The sequence below is a fragment of the Etheostoma cragini genome, chromosome 15 (assembly GCF_013103735.1).
Source record: "Etheostoma cragini isolate CJK2018 chromosome 15, CSU_Ecrag_1.0, whole genome shotgun sequence".
NCBI classification, from domain to species: domain Eukaryota; kingdom Metazoa; phylum Chordata; class Actinopteri; order Perciformes; family Percidae; genus Etheostoma; species Etheostoma cragini.
In genome coordinates this window covers 10322535-10344646 of record NC_048421.1, presented here as the reverse complement: position 1 = coordinate 10344646, position 22112 = coordinate 10322535, and the positions used below count along the sequence as shown (strand labels likewise).

Here is a 22112-nt window from a genome sequence, read left to right as displayed (position 1 = left end):
ATTGTGTGTGTGTGTGTGACTGTATATGTGTAAGTTTGTGTGTGTGTGAGAGAGAGAGAGAGATAAAGGAAGGTAAGGAAGGGATTTTGTTGTGGTTGTTTTTAAACTCCCTTTCTCATAAATCCTGCTCGATGATGAATTTAGTGTCCCTCAGATTCCTGAAAGGATTTGCAAAGGATTTTTTTCTTCCAGTAAAGTTACAATGTATCTGTCAACACAGCACCTGAAGTGGATATGCACCTAAAACTTTGCAATATACAGTATCTCAAAGTATCAGCTGCACTTGCCTCCAGTCTGACTATGTGTAGTTTATTTTTGTATGTGTATAAACATGACAGTAGTGTTAATTAAGGGAGATCTGATGTGATGCTATTTACTGAATTGGCACTGACAGCTAGTTGTTGTGTAAGAACAATGATTGACAGCTTTAATCTTAAAATGTCAACTTCAAAGCATCATGACTTTTTAATGACCTTGGTAATTGTATGCAAAACTCCAAACCAAGAGACCTGTTGAAGCACATTTAATGCAGCTGTGAAACGGTATAAAAACCTCCGCCATGGCTGGGTTTCATTTACGCTTGTGTGACAGCATTCGTGTGTGCACACGCCATTCTTTGCCTGCATGAGCCCCATACGAGAAAGGGCCATTCTCATGCCAGCTGAGGTCAGGTCCTGACACCGTGGGGTGCACCATTCTCCTGCCGCGGTGGGCTGAGAGGCGGGGGAGGCCTCAAGCGCTTCTGGGAAACAGTCTGGGCCTAATTGGAGCCTGACGGGTCTCACATGTCTCCACTTACTGCAGGAGACAGACGATCGTGCTTCCTGGCCTATGAGAGCTGCTGTAGGCCCAGGCCATTCCCCCTCCATCAGCATAACCACACAGCAGTGAATTCACCAAGCAGGCCTGACATGACAGCATGACTGAGTGCTGTGGTCGGGGGTGTTTCAGTGCAGTGAGATCAGGTAGGATCTACTGAGCTTTAGATTATCTTTTAAGTATATTGGACCTTGATACAACCCTTTTGGTACAGTTTGTTCCAAGGATCTCCTTTCTTCTACAGTCCATGCACCGTCCTCCTGTTGTTATCTATTAACTCTTCTGAGTAAGGAATAATGAAAACTCCCCCCCCCCCCCCCCCCCCCCGACTGTACAGTATATCATGTTCCCCTTCTCACGCACACAAACCTCACCCTCACCATGCATATCCACAGTGAGAAATACGAGAAGTAGAGACTGAACCGCTCAGATGGTGAAAAACAAAGACTTCCCTGCTGCTGCCTCACCACCACCACACATTCTCTAACTTTTTTTCACCATTACTTTTTCTTGCCATGGCAACATGCCTCTCATTTCCCATCAGCCACATTCCCATCCTTGGCCCGCTCTGTAATTCTCAAAAAACTTCATTATTATTATTACTATTATGTTGTACAGCAGCGATGCAAAATATCGTTTGACTGCCATTGTGCAAAGATTAGCACAGTCAATTTCCAATCCACCAAATTCTACAAATTTAATATAAAAATGCACAGATGCACAGCAGGAATCTCGTTTTGCAAAAGCATTGCTATTATGTCTTTTCAATGCACATCTGGAACAAATTGTACCCCAAACACTTAAAAGAAATAAGCACCTATTCTTTTAACCTTGAGTTTGGGGCATAATTTGGTTTTGCTGGGAACTAAAACATTTTAATCTTTAACAGATTAAAGGGCTTTTGAAAGCAATTCTCTATGCTCAGATATACACGTCTCAACTTGAAAAAACTCAGGTATTCACAAGGCAGGATAGTTGTAGGTTTTACAGACTTACTACCTGCTCAACATTACCCACGGATCTTGGCAACTCCACTACTACAATGTATGTGTCAGTACAATTAAGCATTACATGTAATTGTTCAATGGGGAATGAAGCCAACTTGTGTTACACTACAAAGGGCTTCTGTAGCTGACACGTTTTTCCACACTGCTTGGAATAGGAGTCTTCCCTTTCTGTAAGTCATACTTTTAAAATGCTGAGAAGCAGATTTGTATTTCACTGAAAATTTGTGCAGACTGCTCATCATTGAAAAATAAAGTCAAATGACGGACTGAAAACAACACGAGTCACACATTCTCAACTTTTTATAACTGACCTTTTGGCAACTGCTGCAACCTGGTTGTCCATGTCCATCCCTCGTTCACATTGTAAGGTCAAAACAATGAGTGTTTTTTTGTGTCTCAATGGGGTATTAACTCTTTTTCATGGTACTGCAGGATGACAATAAAAGTACATAATCACAACTCTACACAAGGGTAAGGTCATTTCTATTCATAAAGTCATTCAATATAACTCCTAATGAGTCAAGCACAGTAGACTATTACATATAAATCTAAAGATAGGCATTTGTATTTTCAATTGCATTTGATTCTGTCTCCTGCATTGCTGTTTCATTGAGAAAGTCATTTCTATTGATTGCTTTTCCAGGCATCATTTAATAGGATACATATTCACTTGTAAATATCGACCTTTCCCTGCTGCCACGACATTTGTGTCATAAATACTTCAAAAGCAAGTTAGGGAAAAACAATGAAATTGTATGAAGCTGTAAATAAAGGCTGGCTTGAAACAGTACCAAGAGATTGGTTTCTTTTTTATAGAAGCATGATTATGTTTATAATTGATTTGGCATGGCATGGTTTTTCCAGCAGTAATTAATAAGCAGCATAAAATAGAAATATAGACTTCCTTCTCTGCAGCAGAAAGCCTCAACAGTTCCTATCACATACTGCCACCAGCTGGAGTTACTTTAGCACTGTAACAGGAGCTAGTGTTGACATGCAGTTCCGTAAAAGACATTTCACAGGCAGCATTGAGACCAATTTGTCTTTATTTCAGCTTGATTAAATGGCAATTATACAAACCTCAAATCAAACATTTTCGAACAGAATAAAAAAAAAAAGAAAATGGCACAATACAAAACAAAATCAAGACAAAGTACCCACTATACATTTACGTATATACAACTTTGATAAATAAACCAATACTGTCTAGAATTGATTGTTTTGCATTTTTCTTTATTTTCTCTACGATTAGTGCAGAGAGGAGTAGAGAAAGGATGAAAACCAGGAAACAAAACAGCATTGAGTGAAAATAATGACCGGCAGGCACAGATGAGAGAAGAGACAACAGTAGACAAGAGTAGAAAAGACAACCTCTTGATGCACAAATCAGACCGCGTTTGTAAAATTGTACCTCAATGTAGTTTTTGCTATTTGACTAAATGACATGCCACTGCCTCAGCATGACCAATCAGACGTCCTGACCTCCATCTTTTGGTTCTCCACAGTACATTCCTCATACAAGTAGTAGTTTGTGTTGTTTCACATCACACTACGGATCCTGAGACAGGGACAACCCATTCTTTTCCAGGCATAGCTTCAATGAAGCAACATTTATTTGTGCTGCTTTAAAGCCTCTACAACAATATGTCATATATTATGTCTTACAAATAAACAACCTAAAGCACACAGTATTGTACAATGATCAATGAGGTTGGGTTACATAACCCTCTACAGATAAAACAATGTTAAAGGCAGAGAACAAAGACTAAATGTTCAACTGGGAGATGACTAATTTAATTTCACTAACCAGCAGCTTTTCTCATAATATGTCACCTAGATCTCCAGTAAAGTCATTTTCCTAACAATGAAACAAAGTAATAGGAAGTGGTGTGTTTGAAACAAAATGAGAGAAAAGTCTATTGGAAGAGAAAATGAAAAAGGGGTTACCAGTAGTAATTTCCAGACAACCTAAGAACCTCAAAAGGAAGCCCAGGGTGATAAACACTATTCCCCAAGAAACATCTCAAGGTCGTTCAAGAAATGAACAGCGAGAGACAGATCCAACATTCAGAGCCTGTCCAGACAAGCACACACCCTCACCCGCACTGCAGCTTCACATTTACAAAACCACTTCAGTCTGGGACACAGATGACGCTTTCATTCCTCACATGGTCGTCGTGTTGTGAACACGATCCATTCAAACGGCGACATGGAAAGTTTCAGAACCTAACAATCTCCTCAGTGGCAACTATTTTTTTTTTTTTCTATAAAATTATTAACAGTTATCAAATCACTCCCCCCTGCAGTTACTGTTGCAAACCTTGTTTTTTAGTATTACAAAAGCAAACAAACAAAAAAGACTGAAGAGGAATTGACATTTAAAGCTGTAAAAATAGACACATATTACCTTAACATTTTAAAGCACATCAGAAAAAGTCTCTACTTTTCTTTCACAAAGCAAGAAATATTTTGGTTTAGAGTGCCACACTTGGTCAGACCTGCTGAGTTTAAAACAATGTGTGCTACTGGGGACTGCATGACCGTATGCATGTTTTGTATGTGTGCATTGTTTATGGGAATTGTGTTTTAGAAGCGTTTTCGAAGGGGCTTTTGCTGAGTTATTCAACAAGATTTCCTTACAGCCTCATAGACAGAGAACACAAACAAAGCTGAGAGAGAAAGAGACAGGAGAATAGAGGACACATTGGCCCCGACTCTTATCTAGAGACGTCAGCATGCTTCCTGTTTTTCTGACCTGTAGAGTCCCAAAGCCAGACCTAGAATGTATCCTAGAGAAATCCTCCGAAGAGGTCTGAAGCAGACCCCAACCCGCGACCTCCGCACTGACCCAGACAGGGCGAGTAGATACCTGGACCCCCTGCTCTGTCAAGTGCAACATCTGGAGCGCTGAGCAGTTCTAGTGCCTTTTCATGGAGGACACCTTCTTCTTCCTGGCTGCCAGCATCTCGTAAAAGGGGTCCCTGCTGATAGCAGCTCTGTGGATGAAGAGGAAAATGTCAGGAGCATTATGGCATAAGTGTGCAAAATGCAGCTTTAATAAACTTAAAGCATGATTATCCCCGGAAATAAAAGAAAGAAAACTACAAATAACAAGAGTAACTTTGGAAACCTTAGGCCTACAGCAATGATCCTTATACGCAAGTTAGAAACACGCATTGTATCATACTATAAAAAAAAAAAAAGATTTACTTGATGCTGTTCATCCATTCCTCTTTTTCCTCAGTAGTGGGGGCGGAAATACGGTAGAAAGTGTGGTTGCCCTCCACAACGCGTCCGTCAGCCTCGGTCTTGCATGCTTTTATCACCTGGTCCTTGTTGTCAGGAATGAAAAGCTCAAAGCAGTTCTACAGAAATTAAGTGGATGGAGATTTGAAATTATAGAAAGTATTATGACATAAAGACAAGAACAACTTTTTATCAAAAATGCAAAAAATGTATTAGCTCATGTACCTACTGTTCCATATGTGTACACTGTGTAGATTTAGAAAAATCTGTCTTTTTGGCATACTATTCACCTCTGTATACTGCTTCATATACTGTTGTACATACTTCATATACTGTTCACATACAAAATGGTTGTTGTCCTCAAATGTCATAACGGTGCATTGTACAGAACACAGCTGTTGAAATTCAACTAAAATAATCCCAATTGTGAATGTTCAAAAAGGGCAGCACTGAAGAGTCCTTTATTGTTACTTTAAAAAATGTGTAGCCGTAAAATCTTAGTCCTGACTGTGTGTAATCACAGAATGAACCATTAGAGGGAGCTGTACTTACAGGCTTCTTATCCTCCACCTCCTTGATGCTCAGGTTCTCCAATGGGATGATTCCTCTGGGCTCTTTGTCCTGGACAAATATCAAATATGTGAGTGACAGAGTGTTGCACACAGCAAACAACAAGAATAGAGTGGGCAGATTCTTCACTGTGACTGAGAAACTGAGCTGTACTTACTGTGGTGTACTCAAAGTAGTACAGACAGTTGTCCGTGAGGATAAACCACCTCCTCTTCCAGGTTTTAACCCGTCCCCCTGTGGAGCAAATAGCAAGCATTAGAGAGGCTCAGCAAGAGAAAAGAGAGAGAAGCGAGCACCCAAGCACCGGGTCGAGCAGCAGACAGGCAGACAGATGTATGGCCAGACAGACAGATGATAGCTCCACTGAACTCCTTTCACCCATAACATCCCGCTATTCACCCTGATTCACCATCACACCATGCACTCACCATCACCACAACTGCATGGCCTACACCTCTGGTTATTTTTCTTAATTTCATAAGTACCCATTCCTTTCCCCTTTTATGTGTTGATTATAATTTGTCGCTATGTTCTCAACCACATTTTAATAACAGATAATTATCACTTAACAATTAAATCCTAAATAGTTGATAAATGCCACATTAAGGCTAATTGTAGTCGATGTGATTCTACAATTTAAAACTACATGTCTATGTGCCTAGAATTTTTTTTTTTCTTAGTTGCTGACTTATTGATGGGCAGAATATAGATCCACGTGCTTTGCACTCATTGAACCACCTACTAAATGAAGTAACTAAACTATAGGAAACTAATAAGGAGAAGCACTCCATGACTGCAGGATGGCTGAATGTGGAACGTAATGTGGCAACTATCGATTAAGTTGGAATGTAATGGGGCGACTAAGGATTAAGTTCTTTCACACCCAATAGGGGCTCTTTATTTAACTCTGTGCCCGCTGATTTGTAGCTGGCCTTTGACCCCATTTGTCACCAATATTTCCTGTGAGGGGAAACCTGATCACAGCAGCAGACGGCACTCTTGCTGTGGGAGGATGGGATGCCAACAAACTGAAAGGGGCAGGAAGCTCAGTGCCTTGAACTATGCTCGGCTTCTCAACAGACATCTCAGACATGAATTTCCGGTTTTGACTTTGTTAAGTAACTTCTCAGTCATATAAGAGCAGTGTCCAGTGAGTAAAGGGGGGGGGGCTGTCTTTCTGAACATAACCTGATAGAGGCCTAAGCCTTGTCTAGACTAGGCTTTTCCGCCACCGATGTTAGTAAAAAGCTGCAATGTGAAACCTATCTACCAGGATAGAGGAGGCTTTTATACAGACAAGTAGAACACACTTGTATTATCATATAACAGCAGTAGCACTGTATATGATAGCCAATCATAGGTCAATGATAGGTCAAAAACTTCAGTCTATGCGTGTTATAATCTAAAGACACCATCAACACACGCTTCACTCGACAGGCAGAGATGGAGAGCCTCTCGCCACATCTCGACTTGTCAGCGCGTTGCAACACAAAGCAGACAAACAGAAAACACAGACGCGATGGGCAGAATCACACAGCTGACGGCCTGAGAGCTGATTGGGTCAGTTGGAGGTTGGGATTGGTTTCATGGTCATGTCATTTACTGTCACTCTCAAAAAAAGAGAGATGACCTCCTCCAGTGCAAGAATGTCTGGGACGAGGCTGGACGTCCCAGCAGATTGTTGCAGGGATGTGTGCATGGGGCTGGACCGGAGTGGAGCTGAGTGGAGGGGCACCCATGCAAGACGGGGCTGTGGGAGACTGGCCGAGTAAAAGTTCAAAGGGAATAGATTTTTTTGTAAATTATATCTAGGTTCCTTTGGAAAGGATTTATCAACAAAATAAATTAGCAACTGGTTCTCTTCTTACTTAAGGGCTCCTATTTTGTAGTTAATAGGAAAGATGTATACATTAGAAGAATGCACATTCAAACTACCAACCATGTGCACTTTAAGAGAATAAGCATGCTTGAATCAATAGAACCAAGCCTTAATCCCTTTCGACACACTCCTCTGCCCATGCTTCTCTCCCACAGTTTGGTCCAGTCCGGTCTAGCACCATAACGGGCCGCAGCCACACTGTTACACTTCAGATCCATTTACAGCATAAGGACAGGAGAGCCACATTGTTGAAAAGGTGCAGTATTCCCTTTTCATGCAACCAGAGAGCAAACAACAATAAGCCAATGGGTAAATAGGTTTGTGATTAATATGGAGAGTCAAGTAAAATTCCTTTGTTGTGCTCACTGTATGGAGAAAAGGTATAATGCAGCTTTAAAAACAAAAATACAAACAGAAATCAAAGAGAGTGACCACCACAGCATACAGAGAAAAGAGGGTCAAACTGCTCAGTAGAGTGGTCACAAAGCATCAGCTCCCTGAGCCCAGCCCACGGGGGGGGGGCAAATGAACCCGGCGACCGCCCAGCAACCACCCACAGAGATAAAAGAATGTGGACTAACCACCAGCTCAATGAGAGACTGAACAGACAAACATCTGAAGTTCAAATGAGTCAATGGAGAGACAAAAACAAAAAAAACAAATCTACAGACAAATAAACCCCTGTGTGAACCAAAAGCACCCGAGAGCTGAGAGATGGACTAGCGTTTGGGAAGAGCAGGTGTACATACCTCCTGAGGAAAGACAACAGCCAAAATCATGGAACAAACAAACAAACGAAGAGGAAAAGAAAACAAAAAAAATCAAATTAAATGATAAGGAATTATTGCACCACAGTCCTGTTAATCTGGTTCCAGGGAGGCTTTGATGTACTGCTTTACAGCTTTCATTTTTATTTTTCTATATTTTGCAATGAGGTTGAACAGATTTTACATATCTGTTGTTCTATTCAGGCCACAAGGGGGAGTTCCACTCAATGGCACAGCTGCAGTAAAGCACTTCATTAAATACCACCTCCACATGGGTTACAGCCAGTAATTTACCTTCCACCCTGATTGGTCTACTCAGATCTGCCAACTTTGAGTCATTGGAGAAAGAGTTATTCTTTACTTTCTTGGTGTAGTCAGTTGTAAAGATTCACAACGATTGTAAGATTCAACTTTACTTTGAACATTCATGCTTTTTTCTACTAAATTCATTGTGAATCTGTACAAGAGAGAGAGATCTCAGAGGAAACAGAATAGTTCAGGGGCCCGGGTTTGTGCTTTTCTGCTTGAAAAGTTATTGTGATCAGTTCCAGTAACAGTTGAAGTCCTTTAAAACATTTGTAAAAATAAAAAAGGTATGTGTGTTGTGCATGTGTATTTGTATATGTCAAAGTCAGGAATGAGCATAACAACAGGGCAAAAATGCCCTTAAACACATCCCACTGGTAACATTTAATTAGTATATTTATCATTATAAACACTAAGACACACCCTTTATTATTAAAAAATGCCAAGGCCGGCTGGGAGTTTCCACAATGGGACAAAGTATGCGCTTTAAATCTCCAATAAAATCAGGATCACAACGTCCACGGAGAAGCAAAAACCCTTTCGTTCTATACTTTGTGTATGTACAGTATGTGTATGTTTGCGTGTGTGGAAACATTTGATTTACAAGCCATAAAAGTCAGTATTTGTGCTTGTGTGTGCATGTCGGTGTACGAATATGCCCCGCTTAAATAATTCAAAGGCCTCCACTTGTAGTGGTCTGATCTCCAGGCCACATTTATAATACATGAAAGCGGGTAGAGATGTCTTCAGATGTCTCAGTTTGAGTGTGTACAAACCTTTCCACACATCTCCCTAACACCTCAACACACAGACACACAGGTTACTGACCTCAGGGAAGACATTGGTTATAACTTTATGCAGCCTTAAGATAATCTACCAATTTTTGTTGCTGCTATGAAAACCCATCTATCAGCACAGCAACATTGACTAGCACCATTAACAGTGCCATTCATTATGTGCTCAAATAACTGTGTGCATGTATTTCCAGTGTCACTCACCCAGTTTTAGTAGCCAGCCCTCTCTGTCTGGGTTGAAGAAAGTGTGTGTGAGGTCATTGCCATCATCTTCTGGGATTTTGAAAGGCTCATTCTTGATGCTGTCATACAGATTCTACAATAATGATAGTTGACTATTAACACAGAGCAGGATTGAAATTGCACGTGGAAAAATAAATGAGGACGATGGAAATAACTGGGTTTTACAGCTATACTGACCCTGAGCAGGTCCTCAGGTAGGTCTCCTCCCTCGTTGATTCCTCTGTTCATGGAGATGAATCGTTCCACAGAAGGCTTGTCTTTCACATTTGGGTTGTGGAGGCTGGTGTTTAGCATGATGATGGCAAATGACAGAATGTAACAGGTGTCTGTAACACACACACACACACACACACACACACACACACACACACACACACACACACACACACACACACACACACACACACACACACACACACACACACACACACACACACACACACACACACACACGCACACGCGCACACGCGCACACGCGCACACGCGCACGCACACACGCACACACGCACGCACACACGCACGCACGCACGCACGCACACACACACGCACACACACGATCACACACACGATCACACACACGATCACACACACGATCACACAAAAAGAGAAAGATGAGCAATGAGTTGCCATTTACCAAAAAACTGCTGCCGATGTTTAATTTAGTCTTTGAATATGAATGTTAATAAGCTGAGCTCAAAGCACCGTACTTAGGGGACCACACTCCCACAGAGAAGAACAAATAGACAAAGCTTCATTAGCAAGGAGTGGGAGTGAAAGGCTGCAAGTGGGCAGCTAAGTATGCATGTGTGTGTCTGGATGTGCACTCTAATGTGTGTGTTTGCTAAAAGACAACGTGGCCAGCACACAGCTGACGCAGCAGCACTTTATCTGGCCCGTTAGGCTGTTGAAAGTCCATGCATTATTCACATCCATCTGCATCCATGTTAGAGGCAGTCGGCTGTCTGCTGTGGGCATTATTTCCCAAAAGCCAGACACTCTTTCAGAGCACAGTTCACCTCAGCAGACTTTGTGTCTGCTAAACAAAGCAGTTTAGATATGAGTTCCACTGACATGCCATTAGAGGAGGAGGAGAATGTGGAAAGTTAAGTGCTTCGGGGAGATAAGATGATCTGGTATAGTCCCTTAAAAATTAAAATGTTGAGTTAGAAAGCCAGGATGTATGGCATGACGGTGCTACCTGTGGACTGAAAAACGCCAGGGTTGCATTGGCAGTAGCGCTGAGCGAAGGCCTCCATCATGCGGTCGATCTTCTGAGCTTCTCCTGGTAGCCGAAAACTCCACAGGAACTGTCTGTCCGGGGACACAGCTCAGTCGTCAGCAACAAACTCACTTTCACAGTGAAAAGGCTGAATGAGCTCTCTTAAGGCACAAGACAGAAACTGACACCTGCATATTTTCAAATTGCAAATAAGGAGACTTTTAAATAATGGCCTGCATCTCACATGATTTACATAAAAAGGGAGCAAAGCTATGAGAATCTAGTCAAGAACTGTAGCAGACGTCAGGTGTCACGTTCCTGGGGAGATGCGCTTTTACCTGAGTGCCTGAACCAGGTTCAGGTCTGTGAACTCATGAAGCTCCACAAATGCATGGAGGACTTGGATATTGAAGTCATCTCTACAGGAGACAGAACATAGTAAGCAAATGTATTAGTGTTAAAAATCCAGAATTACTTTAATTACTTTTCTGCATAACCAAGACAAAATTAATATACAAAAGATTAGAGCTGCAACTAATGATAATATTTATTCATTTATTTGCCAATTGTTTTCTCAAATAAGAAACTAGATCTTGTTGTTTTGTCTATAAAATGTAAAAAGAAAATAGTGAATAATGCCCATCCCAAGCACAAAATGACCAAAAGTAATTTCTAACTTTGTCCAACCCCAGTCTGAAACCCAAAGATAATACATTTTCCATCACATAAGACAAAGAAAAGCAGCAAATTCTCACAATGACAATACACCAATTCAGTACTGCAGTCTACTAACATTGTCTGTCCAGACTTACGATGTGTGAAGTGAACATAATCCACAAAATAAATGCCGTAATACTCTAAAAACAGCAATCAGACTAATATGCAGACATTGGGAAGTTTTCCTTTAAAATTATTAATCAAACAAATAAGTAAATATTAAATACATGTTCTGTTGATGGACTAACTGACTAATCCATGAAGCTCTAAAAAAAAAGTTATTACCTACAAGCAAATCCATAAAGTAAAGTTTAAGGAGTGTTTTGGTGGATGCTGAAGAAAGCCAAGACTTGAGCGTAGCTCTCCATAAAAGTTTGATTGCTGCCCCGTTTTGAAAGTATTCCCCAATAAGAGCGTGTCTGAGGACTCAGCTCGGGGTGGGATCTGGCTCAGATGGGCTTAAGAGTTGTGATAAGCTACATACTCTTATTAAACCCAATAGAAAAGGGAAGCATCGACCACCTCCCTTTCATTTATCGTCTAATCTCAATCATGACATCACTGAAACCTTCATGCCTTCAGAGTAAATAATCTGCCCTGTGGGATCATGGGAAGGCTCTAAGGAGCTCTCGCTGTCACAGTCATCCCTCCCAGTGGTCTCAAGGCTCTAACGATGCTCCTGCCCCGCCTTCACAGAATCAGAAACAAAGAGCCATCCATCAAAAGCTGCTTTTCTTGGTACGACCTGACGGAACACACCTTGACTGTAACCCTGCCTGCCCTACAGTCCCTGAACAGAGCATGATGTACTCCAGGCTCATTACTATTTCCTATATTATGTGTTCAATCTAATGAGGATGGTCTCAGCTCTGAAGTGAAATCTGGAATTGCCTGCAAACGCATGCATTACAGTGTTGAGAGTCTCTTGATCATGTTACTTATTAACGAGTAAAATAATCATAGATAGATGGAGGCTATTAGGTAGCCAACAATGTTGAGAGGATGGCCTAAATGTGGCGCCAATAAACCAGAATGGATGGGTGTGTGCCTGACTAAGAAGAAACACAGCAATCCAGAAAGAATGCACTCGCTAGACGATGCCATTATCCAACATATGGATGTGTGCTGGTGAGTCATGACAGAAAAGGAGAGGGAGACTGTTAGATAGAGGGAAAAAAACAAGTCCATTTTCATCCTGACCTCTCTCCGAGGTAGTCTCCGATGGCTGTTTTGTTGAGGCCCTCGCCCTTGTAGAGGAACTGAGCAATGTCGTTGCTTGTATTCTTCAGCAAGTCATTCTCAATTAGGAACTGGATCCCCTAAGAAAGAGACAGGGCCCAAGGTTACTTTCTGCTTATGAGAACATATGGGACAATTTACATTTCTGAAGAATCGTGACCGTTTCTTCCGCCTACCTTTTTGGGGTCCATGTTAAATTTCTTACGTCCCATGGCCACTTGTTTATTCCTCTGCATGTTTTTCCTAAAACGTAAGATGGTGATTGTTGTTAGCTGTGCTTGTTGTAAACATAATCTTGTACATTAACATATTGGTATATAAAAAAGATGTAGATTATATAATATCGATTATTCTGAGTTGATTTTTTATTAAGCATTTGGTCAAAAAAATGTCAGAAAACGGTAACTATTTCCCCAAACTCAAGGTAATGTCTTAAAATTGCTTGTTTATTCCAACCAACAGTCTAAAACCCAAATATGTTAAATATCACAGATAACTCAGGAAACTAAGAAATATTTGTACCTTAGACATGCTGGAACCAGACATTTTTTACATTCTTGTTTAATAAACAACTCAATCATCACTCTATTATAAATCCATTTAGATATTTTACCTTTTAAGTACGCAAATCCAACAAGGCTTGGTCCATTACAATAAAAGTCTTTGGTTCATTTCCTGGAAGTGTCTTACCCATTAACATTTTTCATTTGTTTGGCCGAGGCCGGCCTCTCCTCCCCCTTCCACCGTGATGACAAGCATTGATAAAGTGTTTACCATCATGCATATGGGAATGTCTCATTTCTTAGGCCTTGAGTTTTTTAGGAGTCAAAGTGCACTGTCGTTACCATGGTTACATCTCCATCTCTAACCAGCGAGAGGTCACCACTTCTTCCCACTGATTTCACTCTCACCAGCATTCCTTCGCCCCTTGTCTGCCAAAATCGAACAATCAACTAAACAGACACTCAACGACAGCACAAGCTATCATGTACTTTCTTCAATAAATGGATCGAAGGAAACTTTGATCACAAGACGGTGCTCTAACCCTTAATGGGTTTTAGATCCAAACAGTGCTTTAGGATTATTTGGTAGCTGATGGGATCCCTATCCACTGGAGTAGACCAAACATCAGTATTCCCTCCCCTGGGACCATCCATTGTCTGCCTCTGCCAGTACACCCACTGCATTATTCAATGAGGCCTCCCATCATGAAGGTGTGCCTGATGAAACATTTAAACTGCCTTAAAAGCAGAGCCAATTTGGAGAGCGTATTCGGATCGCCCAACCTGACCATCAAACATTAATAATTGACAGCTTCATTTGGTAAATTAATCGAATGCAAACAATGAGATAATTTAGGCCAAACAGAGAGAGAAGTATATGTGTGTGTGTGTGTGTGTGTGTGTGTGTGTGTGTGGGGGGCGGGGGGGTTGTCAGATCCATTTTTCTTACCTCTCCTCAGTGGAACCCAGGTTCTCGATCTCACTGGTCACTTCTGCTATCTCATCCTTTAGCCGCTGTAGAAAAGACATAAATGTTTGTCCTAAAATGTCATGACTATGAGGACAAATGTATCATGTGCCGACCAATTTCCTTAACACCAGGAGGCGTGGACAGGTGTGACCAATACAAACAACATGTAAAGTATTTGTATGGCTCTATGGAACAATGCTGAGGGAGAGGCCTTCCTCTCTGAATCACCTCGGTTTGTCTATAAGCCAGGTGGCCTTTTATCACATCGAGTAAATCCTCACATCCCTCACTTAAACTTCAACACACTGCTGCACATTCAGATCTTCTCAGTTCTTTTAAACTAAAAACAAATAGTAAAATGTTTGCGTGTGTGTGCTCTCCTAAGCAATCCTTTCAATCTGAATTCGATTAGGTGGATAACCTCAATACAAATGAGTGAGAAAGCTTAAAGTGGATTATATTTTGTGAAGCGTTTTAGTTATTAATAGCCTTAAAAACAGATTTAGTTGATCAAGCCAGGACCGCTGGTGCCCGGCTGGCGCAGTAAGGGCATTACAGAAGGTAGAGGATTGATAGGGTGAACTTGATGGAAGTGTGGAATAATAGACTGTAGCATAAGAGATGTCCTGTATACAGACAAGGCTATTGATCATGAGAGGCTGCAACTCTTAAGTAAACTGTTATAATCATCCAGCCTCTACATTCATATGAAACTGCAGTGTTAGTTTATAATTTCACAGGCATAATACCAACTCATTATAGACCAAACCACAAAGGGAACATCTGTGTTTTCAAGATCTGAGCAATCACAACACATTCCTGAGATGCTTGCCTCCACAAACAAAAGCCATGCTCATACAGCAAAGTGGGTGTTTGTGGTGGGTGGGACTTGACTTGCAGGACCGGCAGAGGAGGGTGTGGGAGTCGAGGAGGAGGAGAAAGGTCAGTGAGCAGAACACAGAGGAGGTGAGGATGGGGCAGGGCGCAGGAGTGTTGACCGGGGAGGTGATGCAATGATGGGACAGGCTCATAAAAAAGGGGTGATGGATCATGTCTCCAATGTTTGTCTGTCACAGCCAGTGGAAACTGAGTTGCCCACTGGGACATCTGGAGGCCAACTCACTGCCAGGGCATGACAGTTCTGTCACCCCTGCATGCCATTTGCTTAAGGAGCTGGTTATTGAATGACAGAACGGACATGAGCAGCTTTGCTCTTGGGGCAAGGCAACAGCCAAAGAATGATGTGCCATGGAAAGGAATCAAACATACAAACCACTTTAGGGAAATTCGGTCAAGCTTATTTGAATCCCGGCTTTTTTTGAAAATCAGAGCGTATTTAAGGGATATCCGACTGACAGCATGACCACGTTGCTCATAAGAACATAGTCCTATTTTATCTGAAAGCTTATTTTATTTTTGTACTTGCAATGTATTCAAAACCGTTATTCCCTTTTTGATAAAAAAAAAACACTCAAAAGAGATAACCTGTGTCCATAAATAGAGGTCTTTGTTGACACAGTACTGTGTACCTTCAAAACGCTCGTTTGCTAAGAAAGTGAGCACTTGGCAGGAAATACCTCACATTCCAATCGGGTTGAAATGGTTTAGGGACTCAGAGAAAAAGAGACATTTAAGAGGTAAATATTTAACCAAAAACCAGAGGATTTGTACTAGTAGCTGAAGGCAGATGAAGTTAGCCAAATAGCTGGAATCCTGAAACAAGTACATTTGAAAATGTGTACAGTAGTTGTCTCATTTTTCTACATAAGATCACTAAACTTGGAAATTAGAGTAAATAACTTAAAATTAACATTTTATGCAGTCAAACATATACAGTACATGCTTGTTTTTTTGTACCCATCTACTGTGTTAAGATTCCATTTTTACCTGAATGTCCTCCTGCAGCTCCTGCTTGCGCCTGCGGATATTCTCCAGCTCCTGCTGCTCCTCTGGAGTGAGGTCGTCCGGCACTGGGAAAAGGATGAAGGGTTAGGAGGACAGCAGCGCCCAAAATATAATGCACCTTAATCCTTCTCTATGCATATCTATCCCCTGAGGCATGTCCCTGAAGGGTACTTCAGTGCACAGAAATAACTTTTTATAATATTCCTATATTTTTGAGAAGGTGATTGAAAAGGGGTGAAGTCTGCATCATGAAATGTAACTGTGGCAATGGCAATCATGAAAGGGTACAGGAGAAGGGTACAAAGCAGATCGAAAATGTGCAGCAGCCAGATGCTCTTTGGAGAGGATTTAACTTGTGTGTGTAATCTGTTTGACTAAATAAACAGTTCAAGTCAGCCAGGCAGTACTGAACATCGGGCCAGAGTAGAATAAATGTGACAAGTCCCCCTGTCACTCACACTATAGGCTGCTATAACTAGCTTTGTCTGTGGCAAGGACTGAGGGGCAAGCAATGTGTCCTAATTGATGGACAACGCGTTTGTGTGCACAACCCCTACCTGCACTACAAGCGGAAAGGGACACCACTAGTTTCAGCACTCAAATCATTACAGCAATCCAAGGACAATTGCTGTTGCCTTTACAACACTGTTTTGGAAGCATTTTCCCTTTACTCTTCCTCCGTTTTATGTCAGAATCTGTGTCCATTTGAAAACAAAGTTATTCTTGTATCAAAATGCCTTTTACGGATTTTATCCTCTTTGTGTTTACAAAAACGTGTTTTCAACCTGCTGAAGAAATGCATAATACCGGATCCAACATACATTAATATCCTCATTTAGTAGATGCTACCTTTTTGTTAAACTTCCTGTGAAATAAAAAGAAAGCTTGTGTGAGTAATCCACCCTTAGGACGGCGGACGCTCTGCAATAAAAAAGCCGCTGCTAAGTGTCGTTGAGTAGGAACTGTAGCAGTATTACAAGACTAGAGATACCATATTTATGGTAAACCATATTTAGCAATTAACCCTGCTGAACCCTGACCGCGTCATAAGCTGCTCAACTCACAGCTGTTATGTTGAGAGATCATGGCTGTCTTAAACCACCTACTTGCACACTTCAATGTCTTTGTTTTAAGTATATTGTGTAGATAATGCAAAAAGTCAGTGTACTGAAAGTACCCGGATGACCCCTAAAAACAGTCAAAAAGTTCACTGTAGAATGATGGACACTAAACCTACACCATCTCGACTACAAAAGCAGAAAGGGGAGGGATCAGGGACGTCGACCAGTGGCTGATTGGACGAATGCGTCATGTGGGTCTGACTTCTCATGGATTTCACAACCGAGCGTAAGGCCGGGCAGATGGTGGCTCGTTTGGAATACAAACTCAAATTTTACAAAAATAGTTCACCAAAATGTGTCTCTGAAAACGTTTTAAGTGAGAAATAGGCCATACAGTTGCTGAATCTGTCTGTTTTTTTAATCGACATATGTCAGTTTAATAGACTGTTTAAATGTAACTGTTTAAATGTAACAGTTTAAAAGAAGACCGCTCGTCATTTCCTGTAAGTGTTTTAGCCTAAGTGTTCCTTTTGGGACAATACTAACCATCAAAAGTGGGCACTAAGGCAGTAAATGGTCAATGCACATTAGCAGTGTACTGATGGAAGTAGGTGGAATAAGACACAGCCCATCTCTCACTCTTTCTCAGATTCCCAAAGTGGATAAGTCCCTCCTCCTCCCTCATTACCTCAGCAGCAAGGGTCAAAGGTTGAAGAGGTCGAGGCAAGGTTTGACTCTGTGGATCTCTTCAAAAGGTTAACAAGGTAATGGTTATAGAGTAATAGAAGCCTAGGAGATAAACATAAGGTTTTTATATTACTCATTTCACAACTCTCTATGATACCAACAATGACCTGAAAAAAAAAAAAAAGAAAAGAAAAAAGAAATCACACTTTTTCTTTACTCTCCTTTTACAAAACAAAACATGAATTCAATATTGGTCCTAAAAGTACTTACTTTAATAATTGACCTAAACCATACCTATTACACTTAATGGAATGTCTGCTTATGGAATGTCTGCTAATATTTAACATGGACATAATAGACAATGGAAGTCCATGCAGGGGCCTTATAGCGGGCTGTTAAAGAGCTCCAAAACAAAGCCATGTTGTCTTCCTGTCTTGTTTTCAGACAACTGGGGGAGCAGGACAGTCTGGACAAGATTGAACTTTCACACATACCTCACAGCCTACAGTATGCCTGGCAAACTGATTCATCCCAAATGTTCAGGGTATCCATGAAAAACATGGTTAGCTGTTCTTGCTTACAAGGAGAGCTGACACCAAAACAAATACTTGCACAACCTTTCTTTTTGGTTAGACAACTCCCTCGAGATTAGTGCTGGACGATTAATTGAAAAGTGACCGAAACCAAAATTCAGAACCTCTAATCAATGTCCTTGTTCCATATTGGTATTTTCTTTTTCTTTTTTTGTAGTTTTTTTAAATTCTGTTAAATACTGTGCCCAGTGTGCGTGTTCAGCATGTGTTTTACCCATACAGACTGCGGCATGTAAGCAACATGGAGGAGAACTCAATGAGTCAACTGAGCAAAATAAGCAGCTTATACCAACAACAAAAAAAACACTGTGTACATCATTTGGATACATTTTGGCTTCAGTAAACACAACACCTTGGTAAGTTTAGCCAACAAAGGTGTCTGTGAGCCAGTTACCAATCACCGTGAGGTTCCGGTTGTTTCAGTGGTCCCTAAGTTAAGTTTAGCAGACAACACGAGAATGGTGCAGCAAAAAAAGTCTTGTTAGCTTCTCCTGGACATGAATTCCGAATTTCCAAAATAAAATGTAACTGAAAACTAGTTACTAGTACTGAAAAAAAGTGCTGACAGGTTTGAGAATATGTGTTCTATCTCTATCTCCCTATCGACAAGTTAATGTCACGTTGAGTAAACCCAGAGCAGGCCCTGCGTTCAACAACAGAAACAAGAGTAACAGAAAGGACCCGCCAAAAACACAAAGAACATTACCTTTCTGGAAATATGAAGTCAGGTTGGGAAGCAGGCAGTTCTTGAAGGGAGCCACGCCACACAAAAAAAGACAGATGGCCCAACACAACCACAGCATTTCGGTCTTAAAGGTTCCATGGCATGACAATTTCACTTTGAGATTTTAAACATTAATAGGAGTACCACCAGCTTGCATATGGTATCTCGTGGCTGGAAATGGTGATAAGTGTAAACCAAGCCCTGGGTATTCTGCTCTGCCTTTGAGAAAATGTAAGCTCAGATTGGCCAATCTGGCATGTGACCCCTTATGAGGTCATAAGAGGCGAGGTTACCTCCCCTATCTCTGCTTTGCCCACCCAGAGAATTTGACCCACCCACGAGAGAGAGACATCATGGCTTTCAAACAAGCAAAGTGGCAGTTGGTCAAGGCCACATCCCCAGCCTCCACCTTGCCCCCCCTCTCTCCTCCCCACTAAGGAAAGCTCATTGTGGGACTGGCTCTAGCAGCTGTAATTCTGCACCAAGGCTGCATTTTGGGAAAGAGACTTCATATATGGTATTAGGGGACCACTAAGGTCTATATAAAAGCATCCAAAGAACACCATGTCATGGGAACTTTAAAGGAGGACCACAAAGTAAAGGACTGACAGAAGAGAAGAGCTGAAGGGGACTAAAATTAAAAAAGAAACTGAGCAAAGGAACGTTATTATTTGATGATTGTAATCATCTGTTCACTTGCCTCCTTCAAGAGAAGCAGAGGAGCTTGTAGGAAATCAGTATCTTAGCCAATCTGGGGAGCATGTTCATGACGACACCCTGGTATTAACAATAAAGGGCAGGATTTCTACCCTGCCACCCCACATGTCATCAGGTTGTCATCCACACAATCAGACTTACTCAAGGAGCCAAACAGGATTTACATCACTGCCTTCCTGACTCCTGCTAAAAAAAAAAATCAAGCCACATCAGAATAGGGAAAGGCCCCTCATGCATTTGCCAGAGGTGGCCAACAAGTGGGTGCATTTCCCAGAACACAGCAGATGAGGGGGGGGAACCCATCCACTTACGTAAATGCTGAGTGCTGCATGGCTGTCATTCAGCAAACGTCTGCACTGGTAAGGCCAATGAAAAGAGAGTCATCAGAAATAGACAGGAAATGACATAGAAAGAAGAAGACAGGGTAAATAGGCTCAAGAAAAAGTGATGGGGAGAATGTGTTTCTAAAAGCTAATTACCTCAATAAGATAGATTTAAACAGTACATTATACTAGAGGAAATGTGATGTTTTTCCCCCTCAATGTTGCAATATGCACATCCACAACATGCGATACTACTCATCTGCCTTGTTTATATCTGACTCCTTGAGTCTCTCAGAAGCAGAGAGCCCTAAAGCAATATGTACAGTAGTAATTTCCACAGGCTGAAGGACAAACACGGGCCGCCCACATCTTTACTCCTGTGGGGACTCACGCTGTGTGGAAAGCAGGTCATTCAGAGGAATCAAATTCACCTGGAGGCGTGTGTTGAAGGAGTGCAGTCGTGCACATAGACCAGGGTACACTACAGTCACGTGCACTCACATACGGACACATACATAACACCCACACACACCGACGCCCTGGGCAGACTGTACGTCTCATGCTGTGCCTGGCGCTGTGTCAGCGCTCAGTAACTTGCTTTTTGGTTTAACTTCCAACGCTAACACCATCTGACTGGAACTGTGCAGTTTGATATTCAGACTAAAGCCATTACTTCCCTACGAAAATGTTTCAAATAGATTATTAACCAAAGTCAGTATAAGGAATCAATGCAGGACATTTACAGGAGCAAAAAAATGGTGCTAAAATTACCTCTTCGGTTACACTTACATCAAGTCTTGATGTAGCCTATACTGGGTTAAAAAGCACCAAGGTGGTGCATAGTGACCTGGAAACATGCAAGTGGAGAGTAAAATACAAGTGCCCTTTTGCCTAATCTGGGACAGTATATTCTGAGATTTGGCCGGCCTTGTCCTGGCACCTTTACTACGTAGTGCTCTTTAATCTAAATTTATAAAAACACTCAATACGTTCCTTTGAGTATAATCAGGGTGCCCACTGAGTTACTGCATCCCTATCCTAGTCTGGCCATCACCAGACCAAGCCAAGTCAATATATCTGAGATTGAGCGTTGGTCTGGGGAGTCTGCTCTGTATTTTCTCTGCACAAGAGGCGTGACCAACAGGCATAGTTCAAATGATTCTGTACACAACTGGAAAGTCCCTCAACCAATCAGACAACGATTCTGGTAAGGTAGAAGTGACAGCGTCAGATGTCAACGAGAAGCCGCTTGGTCGCTTCTCTATCGTCATCGTGTTAAACCCGCCAATAGTGCGCCAGGTAGACAAGTTAGAAGCAGGAGACTTAAACATGCAGGTTTCCAAATCGAGCTGCAGGGCGAAATCAAATCGCCGGCAGAGTGGGCGGGGCTTACCCAGTCTATCCCTTTCTCCTACTACAACTGCATTTTGTTTTACATAAACCCTTCTTGCAAAACCTGTGCCTTCAATATTTGTAACTCAGCACAATGCTTCATTTGAGCCCTAAATCCAATTTCACAGTCTGACAGTGTATGTCCTTTTCCTTTGCTTCTAGAGCATCTGCAGTGTTCCTAGATGGGCAAAGTGGTTTTTAGTGAGGGCTGGGTCAGCAGAGAGCACTGGGGAGGTGACATCAGGGGAGACACCAATTATAGCTCTCTCTCCCACAGCGGCAGAGCCCGCTAATACACATTCTGATAGAAGTGGACGTCTTATTTCCAACCAGATCACTGAAGAACTCTCCTTGGAAAATAAGGAAATTAGAATTCTTGAGTGCTTGTAGGATCTCTCAACCCCCCTTCCCTGCAGATTTGACCCAATTTA

The 22112-nt window shown here is 41.7% G+C and overlaps 1 protein-coding gene across 3 annotated transcripts in view; it reads right to left on the bottom strand.

Annotated features, from left to right (window-relative positions):
* Positions 1-2858: 2858 nt before the first annotated feature.
* cyth1a (cytohesin 1a) overlaps positions 2859-22112 on the bottom strand; it is a 40533-nt gene continuing 21279 nt past the window's right edge. For 2 of the 3 annotated variants that reach the window (XM_034893994.1, XM_034893992.1), the window contains exons 2-13: positions 16167-16249; positions 14259-14323; positions 12983-13049; positions 12768-12886; positions 11189-11269; positions 10830-10942; positions 9809-9957; positions 9592-9704; positions 5800-5878; positions 5625-5693; positions 5037-5191; positions 2859-4822 (exon numbers count right to left, since the gene is read on the bottom strand). In XM_034893994.1, coding sequence (XP_034749885.1) covers positions 4744-4822; positions 5037-5191; positions 5625-5693; positions 5800-5878; positions 9592-9704; positions 9809-9957; positions 10830-10942; positions 11189-11269; positions 12768-12886; positions 12983-13049; positions 14259-14323; positions 16167-16249 — 1172 coding nt within the window. In that variant the 3' untranslated portion in view covers positions 2859-4743. The remainder of the gene's footprint in view (positions 4823-5036; positions 5192-5624; positions 5694-5799; positions 5879-9591; positions 9705-9808; positions 9958-10829; positions 10943-11188; positions 11270-12767; positions 12887-12982; positions 13050-14258; positions 14324-16166; positions 16250-22112) is intronic. The other variant, XM_034893995.1, reaches the window with a different exon arrangement.